Source organism: Manis pentadactyla, chromosome 2, assembly GCF_030020395.1.
Source record: "Manis pentadactyla isolate mManPen7 chromosome 2, mManPen7.hap1, whole genome shotgun sequence".
NCBI classification, from domain to species: domain Eukaryota; kingdom Metazoa; phylum Chordata; class Mammalia; order Pholidota; family Manidae; genus Manis; species Manis pentadactyla.
In genome coordinates this window covers 198884527-198904858 of record NC_080020.1, presented here as the reverse complement: position 1 = coordinate 198904858, position 20332 = coordinate 198884527, and the positions used below count along the sequence as shown (strand labels likewise).

The 20332-nt window shown below is 37.1% G+C and overlaps 1 protein-coding gene across 2 annotated transcripts in view; it reads right to left on the bottom strand.

The window, feature by feature from the left end:
- The window catches only part of SRBD1 (S1 RNA binding domain 1), a 226603-nt gene that overhangs the window by 187240 nt on the left and 19031 nt on the right, over window positions 1–20332 (bottom strand). For both annotated transcript variants that reach the window (XM_057497248.1, XM_057497247.1), the window contains exons 3-7: window positions 18524–18704; window positions 15015–15401; window positions 8128–8294; window positions 4491–4608; window positions 3274–3412 (exon numbers count right to left, since the gene is read on the bottom strand). In XM_057497248.1, the coding sequence (XP_057353231.1) occupies window positions 3274–3412; window positions 4491–4608; window positions 8128–8294; window positions 15015–15401; window positions 18524–18704 (992 nt within the window). The remainder of the gene's footprint in view (window positions 1–3273; window positions 3413–4490; window positions 4609–8127; window positions 8295–15014; window positions 15402–18523; window positions 18705–20332) is intronic.

The following is a 20332-nucleotide window of genomic DNA, read 5'->3' as shown; positions in this document are numbered from 1 at the left end:
TCTTTTGCCTTTACTGTTCTATTGTTCTATTTCCATGAAAGCTTTTTTTTCTTTCATTAAAGCTTGAATTACACAAGCACAGAATATCATAAATATGTTTTTCTGAGAGTAAAGTTTTAACAAGTAATAGGTACAAAAGACAAAAAAGAACAGGACAAACTTATGGAGTTATTAATAAAGAGAAAATGCCTTGTTAGGTTGTCATGTTAACTAGTCTTAGCTACTGAAGTAACTATATTTATTTTAAAGAAACTTAAAGAAATTTGGCCACTGAAATTAACAAGAATTGGTCTACATTTTAAGAGAATTTCCCTCTAAGGGAATTTTTAGGAACAAATTACCTTCAGGAGGTAGAAGGCTGCACATGGAGAGGACTTAGAATGAGTTCTGGTACATAGTAAGCAATCAATAAAAGTCTGCTCTTGTGTTAGCTATCTCCCTAGATCGGTCTTCAACTAATAAAACCATTCACAATGCACTAATTCCTGGAGTCCCAGAGCACCTCACAGTATCATTACACAAAGTTTTATGATAACACCAGGGTGATAAGTCAGTAGTAAAGATGGAACCTACAAGAGAACCATTAATGAGAATGAACAGAAGGGCCTTTGAAAGCCCCTGTCATTTTGGAGGAATGCAATTTGTAAAGCTTATGCAATTAATGAACCATACGTAATTAAAATTATGCTGGAGTTCTACAGCAATGGGTTGTAAAGCAGTCTAAGGATCTGAAAATAAATTACACTAGGCACTTGTTAAAAATTTAGATTCCTGGACTGTGGGATTTTACTATTTTATAAGTATCCCAGATAATTCTAAAACTCATTAAAATTTTTAAAAAACACTGCTAGACAGGTGTCTGGAACTATTTCTAGAAACAGTGGTTCTCAATAGGAGGTAGAAATTATCAGAGTCAGTTGGGAAACTTGTCCAAATTACATACCCACTCTCAGTCCAACCAGGGAGAAAAAGGATTGGAAAGGAGTCTTGTGTGTTTTGTAAAAGCACAAGTATTGATCACTGGGGGAATTTCTTTGCCCCAGTATTAATCACTGGGGCTACAAAATTTAAAAAGTTTAGCACCTCAGTGAAATTAAGAGAAAACACGGTCCACAGATCCAGAAAATCACATTCTTACCCTGTAGTAAAAGCTTTCTAGCTAGATTCTGCAAACTTCCACAACCGTAACAAAAACTGAAAGGCCAACATTTCTTTTCACCTCATCTGAACTAGGGTCACTTCTTCTCACATACAACAGAGAAATCAGCTACTCCTCATTGTATACAACACAGGGATAGGCTGGATCTTCTAAGGCGTAGTCCATTTGTGGCATAGTATGTATTTGTGATTCAGACAAAACTCTTGTTTGTCTCTGGCAAGTAAGAAGTATCTTCCACTGGGGGGAAAAAAACACTGAAATATCTTGTTTCTTAAATGTTTCTTTGAGAAATGATGGGAATGATGAAAATACTTTAGAAAAACAGTAATAGAGTTGAGAGTGATCATAAGTACATGTGTGGTGTAAGAATGTGGGGACAGAGAGAAGGGGTAACACACTCCAAGCAAACTTTAAAAGCAGTATCTAGCTTGTTTGGAATTAATTATAAATCTTCTACACATATGATCAAAGTGAAAGAAAAAGGAAGTAAAGCAAAGAGAAAGTGCTGATATGTGTGCCAGTACTACTGTAACTGTGCTAGGCCCTGACCTATCCCCATTACCAGAAATATCATCAAGTGTTCATCATCATGAAGCCCATGAGCATAATCATATATGATAATCAGAAGAGATATGGCTATCAAGCCTACCCCATAGGAACTCAGTATGTGTGCAAACTAAGGAACTTTGTACCAGAGAAGAGGAGCAGAAGAAGGAAATCAACTGTAAGAGAAAAATTAAAAGAGACAACAAACCTTTATGTGTCTAACATTCTAAAAGTTCTAACATTTGATTCTAATAAAACATACCATCACTGGGCACTGATAGTTCCCACTGTGGCTAACCTTAATGCTTGGCTATACAGTCTCAGTTACTATTAAAATAATAAAGTTGCAATCATTTGAAAATACAACTAAAAATACACATTAAAAATTAAATAAACTTAAATTTTACTCATTTCAACCCATCCCTAATTCAAATACTTGCTCTTTCTTTTTATTACTGTCCTTTTCAAAACAGATATTAAGATGTGTATATTTGTATATGAATAGGTTTTTACATTTTTACAGACACACATACTCAATTTTTTAATTGCAGATTCACATTTGCTGGATTATCCAACACAAACATGAGTTACAGTATGCTATGAGTCTCTACAGTTTAGTACACACTGTGAATTTTTTGTTATCAAAGACTGCCCCCTGCAGACACTTACATCTTCAACCTTAAGAACCAACAGAGAGCCAAAAGGAACTAGGACAGTAGGAATCACTAATTCACCAATCTCCTCATTCAGTCCTATCACAGCACTCCTGAGAAAAGCCACTCTTACTCAAAAAGCGATCATTCTAAGGCTCATTTTGAAAATAAAACCAACATATCCTGACATGCATTAGTTGTCAGTTTCCTTGGGCTTTTCTTAAAAATAACTCTTACACCTTTCCTCTCTCATCCTCTCTCCTGCACATACATATACACATAAGGATAGGAAAATACACTTCCAAAAAAAAGGAACAGAGAACAAAAGAGCAGAAGTAGGACTTCACTTTATACTTCATGTATGTCAGAATTGTTGAAATTCTTTTTGAAGAGTAGATATGTTTTATAATTAAATTTTTAGAAATAAAAGTTTTAAAGGATAATATAGGAGAATCTTCATAACCTTGGGATGTGATGGGGTTTCTTTAAAAAAAAAAAGCCACTATCTTAAAAGATTAGCAAAATTGAGAAGAGTAATTATATAACTGCAATAAAACTAAGACCTTCTATTTACCAAGAGACAGTGTAAAGAAAGTGAAAAGTTGCCAAATGGAAGAAAAGATTTGTAACACATATAACTGAAAAAAACTATCTTAAAAATACTTCTAAATTAATAAGAAAAAGAGAAAACAACAAAACAGGACAATGGGCAAAAGATTAGAACAGGCACTTGATCAAAAGAGGAAAGCGGGATGGCTTAGCAGGTGGAAAATCAGGATTTGTCTTATTAGAACTCTTTATTCTTTATATGCTATAATTTTTTTGTACAGTCATTAGTTAATGAAATAATTTTAACATAAATTTTCAAATTAAAAAAAAGAAGAAACAAGATGATTTCTTTAATAAAGCTGGTACCTTTTACATTGGGTCTAATGTAAGATGCCAGATTGAGCACCCCTGGATTCTCAAGCAGTGTCCTGGCTGCTCCTTCTAATCCCAACTGCTTTGCTCTCTGGGCTTTGGTGCCTTTGCTCCCCGTTTTATATGGAGCTGACTAGGATAAAAAGTCAGAAACACACCAAATCACTCAGTTTTAAAAAGCAAAAGTTAAAAGTAGGACACAAAATTAGAAGACACAGTGGGAATACTAAAAACATCCTTTTCTCAACCCTATGCTTTTCCTTCAGAGACAAATTAATACTAACAAAAGAATACTAGCTGTATGTAGGTGGTTGTTCCTTATGTGATTCTTTACACTTCTATATGCTTAAAATTAGTTATTTGGTTGGATTGACTCACCTTAAAATATCACTGCCTAGGCTGCAAGAACTAAAAGGTTCTCTCTCAACTCAAGCAAGCTCCTTTAAATGCTGTCCACACACAATGCTTCTACTTCTTAATCCACATTCACTCCTCAACCTGCCACTATTTGGTTCTCTTCCCACACACCTTGCTGAAAGTGGTATCACAAAGATCCACAATGACCCCTTAATTACCAAATATTCATTTTTTTTCTGTCTCTATCTTGCCAAACCTTCCTGCTACATTTAATTACTTAACTATTGATCACTGCCTCCTTCTATTAAGATTCTCTCCCCTCCTATCTCTTCCATGGTATCATCTTCTCCTGATTCTCCTCATACTTCTGACTAGTCTTTCCATGTCTCCTTGTTAGGCTCTCCCTTCCTCTACCCATGCCTCAAAAGTCAGTGTTTCTCAGTGGTCTACCCTGACCTGGTTACCCCACAAACTATCCTTGGGTGAAATCTTCCATTCTCATGATTTCAATTACCAACTACATGCTGAAGACCTCACAACTAAGTTTCCAGCTTAGCCCTCTCCCTTAAGCTTCACACTTCTATAACCTATTCTCCTTTTCCCCCGACTCAACTAGGAATTCCTTGAAGACAAGGACTATGTATTATTCACTTTGGTAAGCCCAAGTGCCTAGCACAAAAAAGCACTTGGTAAATATTTATTGAATAAAGAATAAATATTTTGTTGAATTAAGTAACAGTGGCTGAGTGAGGACTTTTAGCTTTTTACTTCCAGGTCTTCTTTAACTCTAAAAAGACCCAGATCATAATCTACTCAGGTAGTTATTACATTAAAAGATAAAAAGGGTTCCTTACCACATGTTCTAGCTCTTCAAAAGTTTTGCAGTTCAGCAAGGCTTTTAACAAGCACTCAGACATTTTCCCCTCCTTCTTAATTTTTTGGATTGTATTATGAACCTTCTTTGCAACAACCCTGAAAAATAAAAACTGTTGTAATATACAAGATCTACATGTCAGAACTTTCTTTTTGAAGCTATCTCAAACTTACAGAAAAGTTGAAGGGAAGGTAAAAAGTTTTCCCCCCCTCTAAACCATATGAGAAATTATCATCACCCTCAAATACTTCCATGCACATTTTCTATAACAAGAACAGTCTTTTACATAATAATATAATAATCAAAATCAGGTAACTAATACTGATACATTACTTCAGTTTAATCCACACACTTCATTTATGTTTCACTAACTGTTCCAATAATGTTCTTGATAGTGAATTCAGTTAAGAATGGGTTATATGTAATTGACATATGTCTATAGTCACCTTAAAGCTAATGTATTTGTCTGTCCTTGATTTTCAAAACCTTGATACTTTAGAATGTCACAGGCTAGTTATCTTGCAGTATGTTTGAACTGTTCTGTTGTTTCCTCACAATTTGAATTAGATGGTTCATCTTTGGCAAGAGTATTAGAGAAGTGATTCCATGTTCTTATCACTGCATTCTATTAGTGATAAGCGGCAAATGATTTGCATTTGTAGCATTACTAACCAACTGTGATCATCTGGTAGTGTCAGTGGGTTTCTCCATAATACAGGTGCTCTTTATTCCCTTCACAGTGAAGTATTTTGTGGCGGGGTAATTTGCAACTATTTAGTTATTCCATTCCTCATTAAACTTCAATTTATTCACTGATTTATTTATATCACCATTGACTCATGGTTCCTTATTTTCGGTAGTTTGTAATCCACTACTAACACTTATTTTGATGCTCAAATTGTCCCAAATTTGGCACAGGTAACCCTGTCAAGCTAGTTTCTATGTCCTTTGGGCATATCCCCATCATTCTTGGAGCAGTTCCTTATTCTCTGGCAAAAGAGATCTCAGGCTCATCTTTTACTTCCCCTGCCCAGCCCTGGACTCAGACAAACAGTACACAGAAACCACGTTATGGGTGCAAGATGTGTTCGTCACTACTGTGTATCACTAGTCAGGATTAGCACACTTAGTACCTACAATTGGTTTCTAAATACCATTCTCCACTAGAAAGAACCAGGATTCCATAGAGAAAAGCTGATTCCAGGAGTCAATGTACAGGGATTCATGCATAGGTAGAAGCAAGGGCACAGTTGCTGCACCACTTTACAATGATTTTTCACTGTGAATACACAATCCTATTATATTTTATGCTCCTCATCCTATTTCATTACCTGTATTATTTTTAGGATCACCTTAATAATGGTATTGCTGAATTGATGGACTAAAGTTAGAGAGATGATAACATGATTAAAAATGGCTCATGGAAAAGATTTAATGTACTTCTGAAAGAAAAACTGAGGCAGAAGATTATAAATAAAAGAGAAAGCATATGCAACCCTTAAGTTACCACTTGTGTGTCTTTTACATTCCTGGCAGCCTAAGACTGTTTTCAGGGGCTGAAACCCACCAGGGTCATTTTGACAAAAGGCCAGTGTCACAGTGGCCTACATATAAGGAAGAGGGGAGGCATCTTTAGAGAAAACACAGGAAGATTTTCTTCCTACCATAATCATACTCTAACTCACTTTTTCAACAGCGACCCTCAGTAAGAAATATATGTTTCCTTGCAACCCAGTATATATTTACATATATATATATATATATACAGTTTCACATCTAATAGTTACATAAGCATATACTATAAATATATGTTATATAAATATCTGATAAACAGTTTCATGAAACAATATTTACCTTTACCACATACACTGCATTCTTATATTTTCTATTCTCTATTTCATTTTTGTTAAAGTGGTAATGATCTATTAAATTAGTTTCACCACTCATTTATGGCTAACAATTAACAGACTGAAAACTAATGCTCTACTTACAGAAAATGCTGAGCCTAAGAAAAAATAGAGACCATATTTCATTACCAAAAAGAAACCTCTGTAGGATATAAACAGATCTTATAAGCCCCAGTCAATGCTCCTAGTTTCTTGGAGAAATATTCCTCTACTAAGATTCAATGTATTCCTCTATTAATAAATATTCAGAGAATTAACTCTTTTGCAGCAAAAATGTTTTTATAGAAAAAATTAATAGTAATCTTGACATAGAGCTTCTACTTCCCCCCACACAACTGAATATTGTTAGAATACCTTTAATTTTTTTAAGTAAAATATTCTTATTTGTAATACTTCCACCAATTTCAAATTCCAGAACCCTCTTTATTACTTTGCCTTTAACCAAAGAGAAAAAAGCCTACTTTAGAATTTGCAAACTGCAGTCATTCTAGATGTGGTCTGTAGATAGTTTAGTTTGGCCCAGAAATTTTTGCATAAAAACTCAGATTAACAGCTTCTTTTCAACAAGATTATCTAGCCAACTGAGATGACAGCACTGCATGTTAGTAATCTGCTGAAGATGAGCAGAGGCTGCCTCTTAGGCAGGACTAAATGAAGTCCAGTTCGCATTCCTTGGTGCTTGGATTACACTAGCCTAGCCTTGGAAACTCTGAATCTGAGACCACTTGATTAACTAGTCATCTATACTTCTAGGTTGGCTAATTGATTTTGCCTCTCAATGAAATATAACTCTCCACATATTGGTATTTTAATCCCCCTGGCACAAAAAGAACTTCAACAAAAGGAATAGAAATGTTAGTGAGATACAAGCTCCCCCCAAATCACAGGAAGCTTATTAGACTTATTATAAAAAATAACCCTTAGTATTTTTAGAATAGTGTGATGGTAAAAGTACATCCAGTTTTAATCAGATTCTTCTTGTAGACTTTAAGAACCCACACATTAACAATACAGCACCTGGCATGTAGAAGACATGCAATAAATGCATGAATGGTGAGGTGTTTTAATAAATGCTATGAGTAATATAATTATAGCATCTTATAGTCTTTACATGTTATTTCTGAGTTATTACAGTAAGTTCAGAGGAATAAATTTTTTAAAGGTGTTTTCCATTCTATATATACACAAAACTTATAATTCACTAATATTAAATTACCATGCCCTTCAAAAGAATAGAAAAATGAAATATACATATTTCCTACCAAACTCTATATTGCCAAAGAACTCATTCAGAGATTTTATAATATTAAGGGGGATGACTTTACATAAGCAATTGAAGATTTAGACTAAAATTTTATTTTTCTGAGCTTCCTGCTGGTAATCCTAATTTTGCCATTATGCAAAATCATTTTTATGAGAGAAGATGATAGTCAAACTCTCAGGCACACACTTTTAATGCAAACCACCTTTTTGCCCAGATATGTCCAAGCTATGTATAAACACACCAGCAGAGGGACTCTGCACACCCCTTAAGTAAGTAAAATGGAGCTGACTTCCTCTGTCAGAGGGCGACTATAACCAGATCACAATTTAAGAAAACAAAACATTGGAACTATTAAAATATATTGTCATTCACTTCCTCACTCCTCCTCATCCGCCTATACACCCTCTCCTCCTTATACTAGGCTCATCTTTTTCCAGGTTTCTTACCGTAGCTCTTCTAGGGTCTGTCGAACTTCTCTCAAGGCATCAGCATCAAGGTTATTAATAAGCTCTTTTCGATAACGTATAATGAAGGGAATTGTGTTATCATCATTAAAGAGACGAATAATGTTGGCACAAACCCAAAGTTCAATATTAGTTCTCTCAGATAATACCTGCAAATTAAGGATACTAAAGTGATTTTAAATCCTGAAAATTAAACATCAGTATTGTAATGTATGGTTTAAAATAGAGCACCAAATAATGTTCTCCGGTGACTTAGAAACTACTTGCTGTGGTTTAAAAAAGAAAAGAGAACTATATAAATACATATATGTGTTGAAAATCACAAAATAGTCACTTCACTAGTTCAATAAAATCTAATTGAAACCACTCTGTACCATGCAAATTCTACAGGGCTCAGTGAGGTATATCTTTTTCATCTCTCAGACTAGCAACAAAGATCAATTCATTGGTAACTCACAGCGCTGCCATGAGTGACAGGAAAAAGCATTTTCAATCACTGCTAGTGGGAAAGCAAATGGTGTAACCTCTGGAAGAAGAACAATTTGGCAATATCTATCAAAATTTCCATTGCAAAAATTCTTTGACTAGACAATTCCACTCCCAGGAGTTTATTCTGATATATTCATACCTCTGGAAATGACATTATTTGTAGCGATATTTTTTGAAGATCTCTTCTCATATAGTAAGTCAGTAAGAACCTAAGTCTAAAATGGGGAACTGGTAAATAAATTATGATCTGACCATAGAGTAGAACACCATTCAACTCCCCTTATACGAACAAATATGGAATTATTCACAAGATCTGGGAACATGGCTAACCTTTAGGAAAAGTAGTTGGTTTGTTGAGAGTTAAGACAGGAAGACCTTTTTGTATCTTTTGAATTTTGTGTCATGCATATATACTACATATTCAAAATAATTTGTATTTTTTTAAAGTTTACAGGGTTCAACAAAATGCACATGTGAACAGAAAAGTTTAGAGAAGTCAACCTGGTAAAGAGAAAGAATGAAATGCAATTTCAGCAGTTGTTCTCAAAACCTAAGCAGATTTTTCAAAGCACAAAAGGCATAAGTTTTATTATTATTTCAATTGTTGACACCCAAGATCTGCCAAAATGGAAGGAAAAAAAACAGAAAAATTACTAAAAACAATCATAATCAACCAATTAACAAAATCAAGTCATTATGTAAAGTAGATTGAATTTGAAAACTAAATGGTTGAACACCAGCGACTATCAAGAACACTCGCATTCCTGAGGGCATCTTAAATCTTCAGGCCCACATCTTACCACCTATTCTGATGGATTAATACCAATGTCATCTTTTCTCCAGCCCTGGCTCTCTTCTTCATGAGCTCTAAACTCAAGTAGCCAATTACCTCACATATTCTCTTGAAAACCTAATCGGCATCTCAAACTCTACATTTGCAAAGTGATTTTCTTCTCAAACTTATTCTTCCTCCAATTTTCCCCTTATTATGTCCTTTTAAACAGTAATTCAGCCAGAAAACTAAGCCTTTAATTCTTGTCTCCTTTAACTCTTAAACCCACTCCATCATAAGAACCAATCAACTCTAATTGCAAAACATCCCTTTAGTCTATTACTGCTCCTCTTCTTCTGCACCTCAGTCTAGTTCAAGGTGGCATTGATGCAATAGCCTTTAACTATTCTTCCTGCATCCACTCCAATTCTGTCTATTCAATCTCCGTAAAGCAGTAAGAATTATCTTCCAAAATGTATACCGGATTATGTCATTTGATTGATCTTGTCACTGTGACTAGTCAAAACCTTTCAAGATTTCCCACTGCATTTAGAATCCAAATGCCTTACCATGACCCAAAAAACATTGGCCTCTCTTGCCACATTATCTCATCCACTCTTCTCATTAGAAGCCAACTCCAGTGGCTTACGCTCAGTTGCTAGAACAAGTTCAGTTGTTTCCCTTTTCAGAGGCTGTTTCTTGAGGCTGCTCACTCATTCAGAAATGCTTCAGATATCTTCCCTGACTCCTACAAAGTCAAACTCAGCATTTTCTCCCTCAGTCACATAACAACCCCATACCTCAACTCTCTTCCGATTTCCTATTCCAGTCAATACCATCTATCACAGAAACCTTGGTGATTTTGTGGTTATCTCCTCCAAAACCACCTTCTCATTATGTAGCACCTATACGGTTTGAGAACACTTGACCTCAATCTAACTCCACAGCATTTTATTCTATTCAGTAACCAGTTGATTTAGAATTAACAACAGCTAGAATGTGCCCAGAGAGTAGTCCAGTCATCACGAACCTCGAGATTTGGGGTGGAACCCTGGACCCAGGTGTAATTTCCTCCACAACTGGAGAAATACAGTTTGTACATGTAGAATATTTGCAGCTGAGGATAGTAGTGCTAAGATAATCACAGAAACACCATGTGAGTGCACTAATTAAACTTTCCTGTCACATAGGTCAATAAATCTTTTTTGCTTAAGCTAGTTCAAGATGGGTTTTCTCCTGCTGCACCAACAGCATTCTAATCAATGTCCTCAGTATCACAGTGTGTTCTCTATCATGCCCATCTAATCTGTCACCAAGGAAGGAAACTGAACTTCTAAAATTGTCTGTTCCTTCCCCTCAAGCTCCTTTTGTGCTATTATCTTTTATCTGAACCACAGAGCAATTTTTGTTCTCTATGCCTTATATGCAACCTCTCTGCATTACTACTGATTATATCTCTAAGACACAGATATAATAAGTTCCTTATTTTTTCTCTTTTTCTTCTTTTGAATATAAGTTCCAATGACTCTTATCTACCTTCTGGCAGAAGTCCAACCACTGTAGCACAGTTTTTAAACCTCTTCCTAAGCTTGGTGCCAAACTTCACTGTCTTCAAGGAGTAAATAATCTCATCCACTTCAGTAAAATGTTAATGAAATAAGTACAAGTAAAAATGTGCCAGGGAATAAGTAGTATAACGTTTTCAGATAAGAGAAAGATCTCCTTTGGGTAATCAAAGAAGGCTTGCTGCAGAAGTAGCATTTCAGTTGGTCCTTAACAGGCCAGATTCTGAAAGACAGACATGAGAAATGAAAACATGAGAAAGACAGACGTGAGAAACCAACACGCTCATCGTGTCAGAACTGGATCATTGGCAGAGTGACCCAGAGTGACCCCACTGCCAAACCAGCTCAGCTACTGCTACCTGAAGGGGCCCAAGACAGCTAAAGTCAGACTCACAGCTGGATCATACCAGGTCCTAACAAATCCAGAAGCATCATATGTAGTAAGGGAGTTTGTTTTGCTGCTCATGCAAATTTGCTTCTTGAAATTAAGGATAATAAAACTACATATAAGCAGTCTACTTTTGAGCCCCCAAATCATCTAATTTTTCTTTTTCTAAATTTAGTCAAACATTCTTTTTAGCTCATATCATACACCAATAACCATACCAAACCAGTGATAATCAAAATGTAAAAAACCAACTCTCTCTTCCCAGGGAATTTACAAGCTAGAAAGAAGAACAAGAAAACAGTTAAAATACAGTGTGCTCTGTACTCTGACAGATGCATATATAGATTATTTTAATGTTTTAAGGGGAGGTAGAAACATCTATTTCTGCAGCAATGGAAAAAGCAACAGGAGAATGAATGTATCTCCAGGCAGCCAAATGGGGCAGGAATTCCAGGAAGAGATGTACAAGAAATGCTAAAATGTACAAGGGGTGTTAAGATGAAGTGAAAAATGGAAAGGTGCATGAACTACATAGTGAATTCTATGAACTTCATCCTATACTCAATATTAAGCCACACAATGAATCATCTGCTCATTAGTTGGTTTCCGCTGTTGAGTCCACCCCTGCCCTCACCGCCTGTAAATCCCCTTGACATTCTACAAATCAGTGAGATCTGTGGACAAGAATAGTGGTTCACAATGTATAGTCCCCAATGCAGCAGCATAAGCATCATCTGAGAACTTGTTAGAAATGCAAATTCTGGAGCTTCATCCCAGATCCACTGAATCAGAAATTATGGGGTAGGGCTCAGATTTCTAGAAAAATGAAGCAAACAACAAAGAAGTAACTAAGAGTTCAAAGTAGAGATCAAACTTAAGGGACGGGTAGGAGTAAGGCAAAGAACTAATACAGTTTTTAATTTATTCACACTTTTTATTTTAATAATTTTTAGAGTTAAATGGTGGATTGTAATAAAAGTAAATAGGAAGGCAGTCTCAAGATTTTTTTCACCTCCAAGCCTTAAAAAGAGGCATTCACTTGCTAATTGTTAATCGTTGTTAACGTTGTCATTACTAATACCATACATACAGGGCTTATGTTATGGTGTAAAATACTAACAGCTAAATTATAGAAACAAAAAGGGCCAATACAATTTCTTTTACTTAAATCCCTCCTGGAATAAACAGGTTAACCGAATGGACAATATGTGCTTATGTGCAGATCTGCAGTAAGAAAGCCATTTCAGAGACTCTCACCTCCTTCCTGTCCCACTTCTTTCCCCAAGTTTGTCATCCCATTGTCATCTTTACCCATATAATCCCAGATCACCTCTTGCAAGAATGGGGAAAATGGCTAATAAAGAGATTTTTCCTTGCTCTTCCTCCTTAATTTAGCAAAATTTACTGAAACATTCCATATGGCTGCTCCACTTCCCTAGCACACCCACCTCAAAAGGAAGAGACTATATACGAGCCACCACCACTTTGGAGCATTTAGTTTTCTCAAAAACTGCTTGTAGCTACTCACCTCTTCAAATTCTTATACAAGTCACAAGTATTTGTATAATGAAATAATACACTTTAACAAAAACTAGTTTCTGATGGCAACCACACATTTGTAGTTCGGGGGAAAGAGCTGAAGAGTAGACTGCTTCTATCAAGGGACCCAGTGAGATATTCCTGATTAGGATATAGACACAAAGCATGCTTATATGTAAAGTCTATAAAAAATTAAGTATTGGAAATGTAGTTTTCCCCCTCTAAACAAGAGAGTGATGTTCCTGAAAAAGCAGCAGACTTTTCAAGGTTGAGAAACATACCTTAAATGGAAAAAACAGAGGATGAAGGTGTCATGTTGGGCAAGATCCATGGGAAATAGCACACAAAATGCAGGAAATACAAATGACATTTCTCACATGTTCAATTAGTAATAATTAATAATTTCTACACAATTAATTCCCACTGACCATGCCTTACTAATGAGGTACTTTTCAGCATTTCATTGAATCTGGTCTCATTCACATATTTGAAGCCTTCTGACTCTCTGGCTTGGCATTGTTGACTTGCTCTTCTTAGGCCCACGTCCCCTAACACCTGCCACTGTTCTCAATGGTTTGGAAGCAGGAATACAATGCTAAGATAAAATTATTCTCTCTCCTGTTTAGGGGAGAATTTAAAAATATAGGAAAGGAAATACACAGATACCCCAAGAATTGTCTGTAAATGTAACTCAAGGCTATACAAGGATGACTGCACCTGGTTAAATGAAAAAACCCAAACATGTGAATCACACCTAAAGTTTCCCAGGCAATTTCCCTAGACCCAGCTAGAAAATGCTAAGCTTACTAGTTGTCCTCAGGGTGCTCAGTAAAGGTGGCAGCTGTAACAGCCACTTCTCCCAGCTCACAAGGAAGGAATGTCAGATTCCCAGAATAGGCTTATTTGAGCTGTCAAAAATCACTCCCAATAAGGAGGAGGAGGAGGAAAAAATGCTTGGAATTGAAAGGAAAGACAAATACCCATATACACTAATGCTATGGCCAAAGGCCGTAAAACAATTCCAGGACCTTAAAATGAGGTAATTTGCTTCCACTTGATATTCACAAACACAATGGACATGCTGCTCCCAGTTTATAAGTGCTGCTTTTACCACTCTCTGCACTGCTGCCTCTCACCCTCTGGCAGCTGGGCACCTGTTCTTACCACACAGTTTTCCCTCCTCCCAAGCTAAAACTAATAGCAAATGAATTGGGGAGTTGTCATCTTTCACTCTACATAAATTTTTTCTGTAAAGAAGCAAAGAAACCTGGTCCACCAAGAGAAAATAAGGACTCAGAGAGAGAAGCAGCAGAAATGGGTTCCTCTGAAGAGAAAGGCAATACACAGGCAGTCCCAGACTGAGAAGTGGCATTAAGATCCAGCAGAGGTCCTGGGCTCTACAGCAGGGGAAAGAGTGCACAGCAGAACCACCGTGGGTCAGACAACAGGGAGGGAGTTCACCCCCCTCCACCCTTGGAGGCACTGCTATAATTAAATCTGAAATATTCCCTGAGTGTGTTGGTGCAGACAAAAGGTTGAGAACCACTGTTTAAGAGTAACTCTTTGGGTCTTCTCTACCATCCCCAGAGCCAGCAAAAGAAACTGGAAGAAATCTGATATCCCCTGTAGGAAAAGATACAACTTTGGCAGCTCAAGTTGGAATTCAGATAGCATTTTCCTTTAAGAAACTATTAGGCCTTGTTCATAATATATCACATCACACTATGAATTAAATACTTGTACTGACAGCCAGTGACCTAATCACTTGCACTGCTTTTAGAGAAAATACAGTCAAAGTTCAAAGCAAACACTTAATGAACTTACAGGGGCCCAACCTGTTGGTGCAATGTCTATACAGAGCATGTTCACTAAAACACCATGGCAGAGACCTACCTTACCGTAGGTCAGCTCTTAGCTGAAGCCTGGTAATGACGATAAGCTATAATACAAAACAGCATACCCAGGAAAGGAACCAGTGGCCAAAGCCTCCAGGCATCACTGGCAAACTGGAAAGAGAATTGAAAACTCCACCCCTTTCCTTGGCCAGTGCCACCCCTACCCTAGTCAAAAGAAAGGAATCGAATGAACTGAAGTGTCTGAAAAAGGCTGCACACACCTGTACTATGTCCCAATTCATTTCCACCTCCTCTTTAATATTGTTGGCATTCGCCAGACATCTGACAGGCTGGCCCTGAGGACATGCTTCAGTCTTCATTTTCTTTACAGGGGACTGACCAAATGTAAAGTTGCCTTCACTCTCCTCCTTCTTGCATGCACTTTCCCACATGGTGCTTGTGGACGGTGTCTCTGCACAATTACCTCCACGCTCTAAGCTGCTGGCTTTGTTGCTTTCTTCATCAGCTTTCAGCTTTTTGGTCCTTGGAGCTGAAGATGACTGACCTGAATTTTTCCGTTTTGCCTTTGTTGTTTTTAGAGTCTGCACAGTATCCAATTTATCTTTTCTGTCTTCCAAATCAACATCAGCAATAGCCACAGAGCTATTCTGTAAAACCACAAAGAGAACACATAAGAATTAGAAGATAAAAACCAATTGCCCTGGAATTCAACAATAAAAAACAAATTATTAATACACACAATAACTCAGAAGAATTTCGAGGAAATTATGTTGAGTGGAGGGGAAAAAAGCCAATGTCAAGAAGTTAGATACTGTATGATTATATTTACGTAACACTCCTGCAAATATTAGGGATTACTGGGGGTCATATATGGGGGAGTGGCAGTGGGGAAATCAGAATGGAGGTGGGTGGGTAATAGCAAGGATTCTTGTGGTACTGGAACTGTTCTGTGTGAAGGACACACATACCTACAAGTGAAAAAATTACACAGAGCTAAATGTATACATAAAGACATTTAAGTGAATACAGATAAAACTGGAGAAATCTAAGATCAGTGTATTTTGTTAATGTCGAACTCCTAGTTGTTATATTTTATTATAGTTTTTCAAGATGTTACCATTAGCAGAAATTGGATAAAGCGTACATGGTATCTCTCTGTATTATTTTTTACAACTGCATGTAAACCTACAATTACCTAGAAATAAAGAATTTAATTTTTAAAATAAGTAAAGGATAGACACATATCAGGAAAAAAATAAGATTTGAAACTTGCAATCAGAAGCCAACCCTTTATGGGAAGAAGTGTAACACTCATGTGCTTATAAAACTCAACAGGCTAAGAGGTTACTAAAGGGAAAGGGGGAGGGGAGGGTGGGTGGGGAGGGAGGGAGAAGAGGATTAAGGGGTATTATGATGCACACACATAATGTAGGGGGCACAGGGAAGGCAGTATAGCACAGAGAAGACAAGTAGTGACTATAGCACCTTCCTATACTGATGGACAGTGACTGCAATGGGGTGGGGGAGGGGCTTGATAATATAGATGAATGTAGTAACCACAATGCTGCTCTTAAGAAACCTTCATAAGATTGTATATCAATGATACCTTAATTTAAAAAAAAAACTCAACAGGCTACAAACACCTGATACAAATTTATACAGAAAGAGAACAGAAAACACAGCATGACAGCAGGGTAGTGTCAGGCATTTTTTTTTAGTGAGAGTCTACACAGCTGTCCACACAGGTGTCTAGGGGCTACTCTGCACCACAACCCACCCACCTTCCCACCCAAGTGACAGCTCAGGTGTGAAGCAATGATACCTGGGACTCAATTTTGGCACTAGAACAATGAATAAGATTCAGACCCTGCCCATATGGAGTTTACTATTCCACAAGCTAGCCACTTTTCAGTTACTTAAGTGATGCAGATGGCATAAACTCCAACAAAAAAGAACAACTCCCAGACTAAATTTCAGTCAAAATTCAATTTTCCTTTATATTCATAATCTCAGACTTCAAACTTACACCAAAAATACAGTGAGCACTTAGAGTGCAAGGATTAGGTAGTGGTTCTCAACCCTGCCTGCATGTATAAATCACCTGAGGAGCTTTCAGAAAATAATACCACTGATGCCCAGGCCCACCCCCAGAATTCTTTCCAGATTTAAGTCATCTGGAAAAGAGGCCCAAGCACTGGTATTTTTCAAGTTTCTCAGGTTGAGAGCTCCTGATGAGAAGTTGTGACAGGTTGCAAAATTGTGGCAGTGAAGGCACCTGAGGAAGTGAGCTGACAGCATAGAAAGTGATGAGATGGTGGTACAAAAGCAGTATGGTAGAAGGAAATGTCAGCGGTAGCAGTTTCTGTTGATGACAAGATTCGGGTTGACATCATGAGAGGGGTGGTAAAGGCAAAGAAGAAAAGTCACCGGAAATGAGAAGGTCAAAGAACCAAGAACACAGGGCATTAGATGGCTCACCCAAGTGGAGGGGGGGAATCATTAAGAATAATGACACAAGATGGCAGAGAGGAATATGAAGCTGGAGACGAAGTCTTCAATGAACAAACGGCAGTGGCCTGCGGGTTGTCAAATACCAGTAACATGGAGAGGAAGAGACTGAATGATGACTTTTGTCTACCATGTTTGCTAAAACATATTTTTAAATTATCAGGGGTCTATCAATTCTAGCTTCATCCAAAATAGGGTTTTCAGTTATTTTGTTCAGTGGTGGTTACAGCGGTTAAGTGACAAACCCAATGAAATGAAATCTTCTAACATGCTCTGTGTGCTTTCACTGAGCTATGGAACATGTGAAATTTGGCATTTTTGGAAGATATTCTAAAAACTCCCCAGAATGTCTCTTAATTGAGAGACTTTTTAATTTAAATTCTTTTTCCTTTAAAAAAATATACATATACAAAGCATTACTGGAAGGATCAAGAAGTCACCATAACAGGGGTTCTTAAGCTGTACGCTCTTGAGTTATACTTTTAAACTTAAGCACGTACATTTTACTCACTTTACTAAGGAGAGGGCTCATAACTTACATCAGATTCTCAAAGTTTGTGACCCCAGTAAAAAAAAACCATGCAACTAAGCAATACTTCCTGGGTGAGGCAATCTAGCTACTTTTAAGTGCACCTGTGAAAAAAAAACTCTTAATTCCACCAATAAGATAGAAGACAAAACTTTTGCAGCTACAGGTAGAGCCCATGCACCCACTAAAAGTGTGTTCAATGAAAAGCTTGCATGGAAAGGTGGTGAAAGAGAGGTAGCAGATAATAGGCCAAGATTGATTCAAAAGCCCTATTCATGGGCACAGCAAGATATAACAAAACATCCACTACTGTACACAATAAATGCGTCCCTGGAAAGTCAGGTATCCACTGCATATTAGAAGAGTATTATTTAAAGTGTACTAGGGAAGCTGTTATTTAAAGGAATACCACAGTGAATGCTTCTGAAATGCAAAACTTTTTTTGTGAAGAAATATAACATAATTCATTATTGTTTTTTTTTAATCCAGATTGCTGTGGTATTGTTTGCTTATGTTAAAACATATATATATATATATATACCAGTTGATAAATATTCCTTCTTCTCCAACACAGTGAATCTGTTGGTGAATACTATTAAGAGCTATGGCAGAAGACACCATTGCCCTAAAGTTTTTGTCATTTACCTGCTTTGTCCTACTCCATGTAAGGAAGAAGGAGCATCACACACTAGGAAGTCAATAGCATTCCCTCTGCCCAGCAAAACCACCTACCAGCTCCTCCTTCACAGCCACGCCTTCTGAGTCACCGCTGATCTGTAAGGTGTTCTTCTTCACCTGTGGCACCCTCTTTGGTTTGGCTTCCTTGGGCACAGCCTGCTTACGGCTTCTGGGGACTTTCTTTTGGGGCTCCCAGGCACTGTCTTCCTTGTCATCTTCTTCAGAGGCAGATGATCTAGGAGTAAATTGACAGAAAAATTCCAAAGAAAAATGAAGCCATATGTTAAAGGCAAAAAAGAGATACATGTTTCTTGGAAAAAGAATAAGGTAGGAGGTGTTTAATATAAAATGGACTGAAAACTGCTAGAACTAATAACTGAATTCAGCAAAGTTGCAGGATACGAAATTAATACACAGACATCTGTTGCATTCCTGTATACTAACGAACTAACAGAAGGAGAAATCAGGAAAACAATTCCATTTACAACTGCATCAAAAAGAATAAAACACCTAAGAATAAACCTAACCAAGGAGGTGAAAGACCTATACTCTGAAAACTACAAGACGGTCATGAGAGAAATTAAAGAAGACACCAATAAAGGGAAATATATTCTGTGCTCATGGATAGGAAGAATTAATATTGTCAAAATGGCCATCCTGCCTAAAGCAATCTACAGATTCAATCCAATCCCTGTCAAAATACCAACAGCATTCTTCAACATACTAGAACAAATAGTTCTAAAATTCACATGGAATCACAAATGACCCCAAATAGCCAAAGCAATCCTGAGAAGGAAGAATAAAGCTGGGGGGATTACACTTCCCAACTTCAAGCTCTACTACAAAGCTACAGTAATCAAAACAACTTGGTACTGGCACAAGAACAGACCAATAGATCAATGGAGTAGAATTGAGAGCCCAGATACAAACCCACATATACATGGCCAATTAATATATGATAAAGGAGCCATGGATATACAATGGGGAAATGACAGCCTCTTCAACTGGTGTTGGCAAAACTGGACAGCTACATGTAAGAGAATGAAACTGGATTTCTGTCTAACTCCAAACACAAAAGTAAACTTGAAATGGATCAAAGACCTGAATGTAAATCAGGAAACCATAAAACTCATAGAAGAAAACATAGGCAAAACTTTCTTGAATAGAAACATGAGCAACTTTTTCCTGAACACATCTCCTCAGTCAAGGGAAACAAAAGCAAAAATGAACAAATGGGACTACATCAAACTAAAAACAGCAAAGGACACCATCAGCAGAACAAAAAGGCATCCCACAGTATGGGAGAATATATTCATAAACAACATATCTGACAAGGGGTTAACATCCAAAATATATAAAGAACTCACACACCTCAACATCCAAAAAGCAAATAACCCAATTAAAAAATGGATGGAGGATCTGAACAGATACTTTTCCAAAGAAGAAATTCAGATGGACAACAGGCATATGAAAAGATCCTGCACATCACTAATCATTAGGGAAATGCAAATTAAAACCACAATGAGATATCACCTCACACCAGTTAGGATGGCCAACATCCAAAAGACTACGAACAAGAAATGCTGGAGAGGATGTGGAGAAAGGGGAACCCTTCTACACTGTTGGTGGGAATGTACATTAGTTCAACCATTGTGGAAAGCAGTATGGAGGTTCCTCAAAAAACTGAGAATAGAAATACCATTTGACCCAGGAATTCCACTCCTAGGTATTTACCCAAAGAAAACAAGATCACAGATTTTAAAAGAGATATGTACTCCTGTTTACCACAGCACTATTTACATCAGCCAAGATGTGGAAGGAACCTAACTGTCCATCAGCAGATGAATGGATAAAGAAGATGTG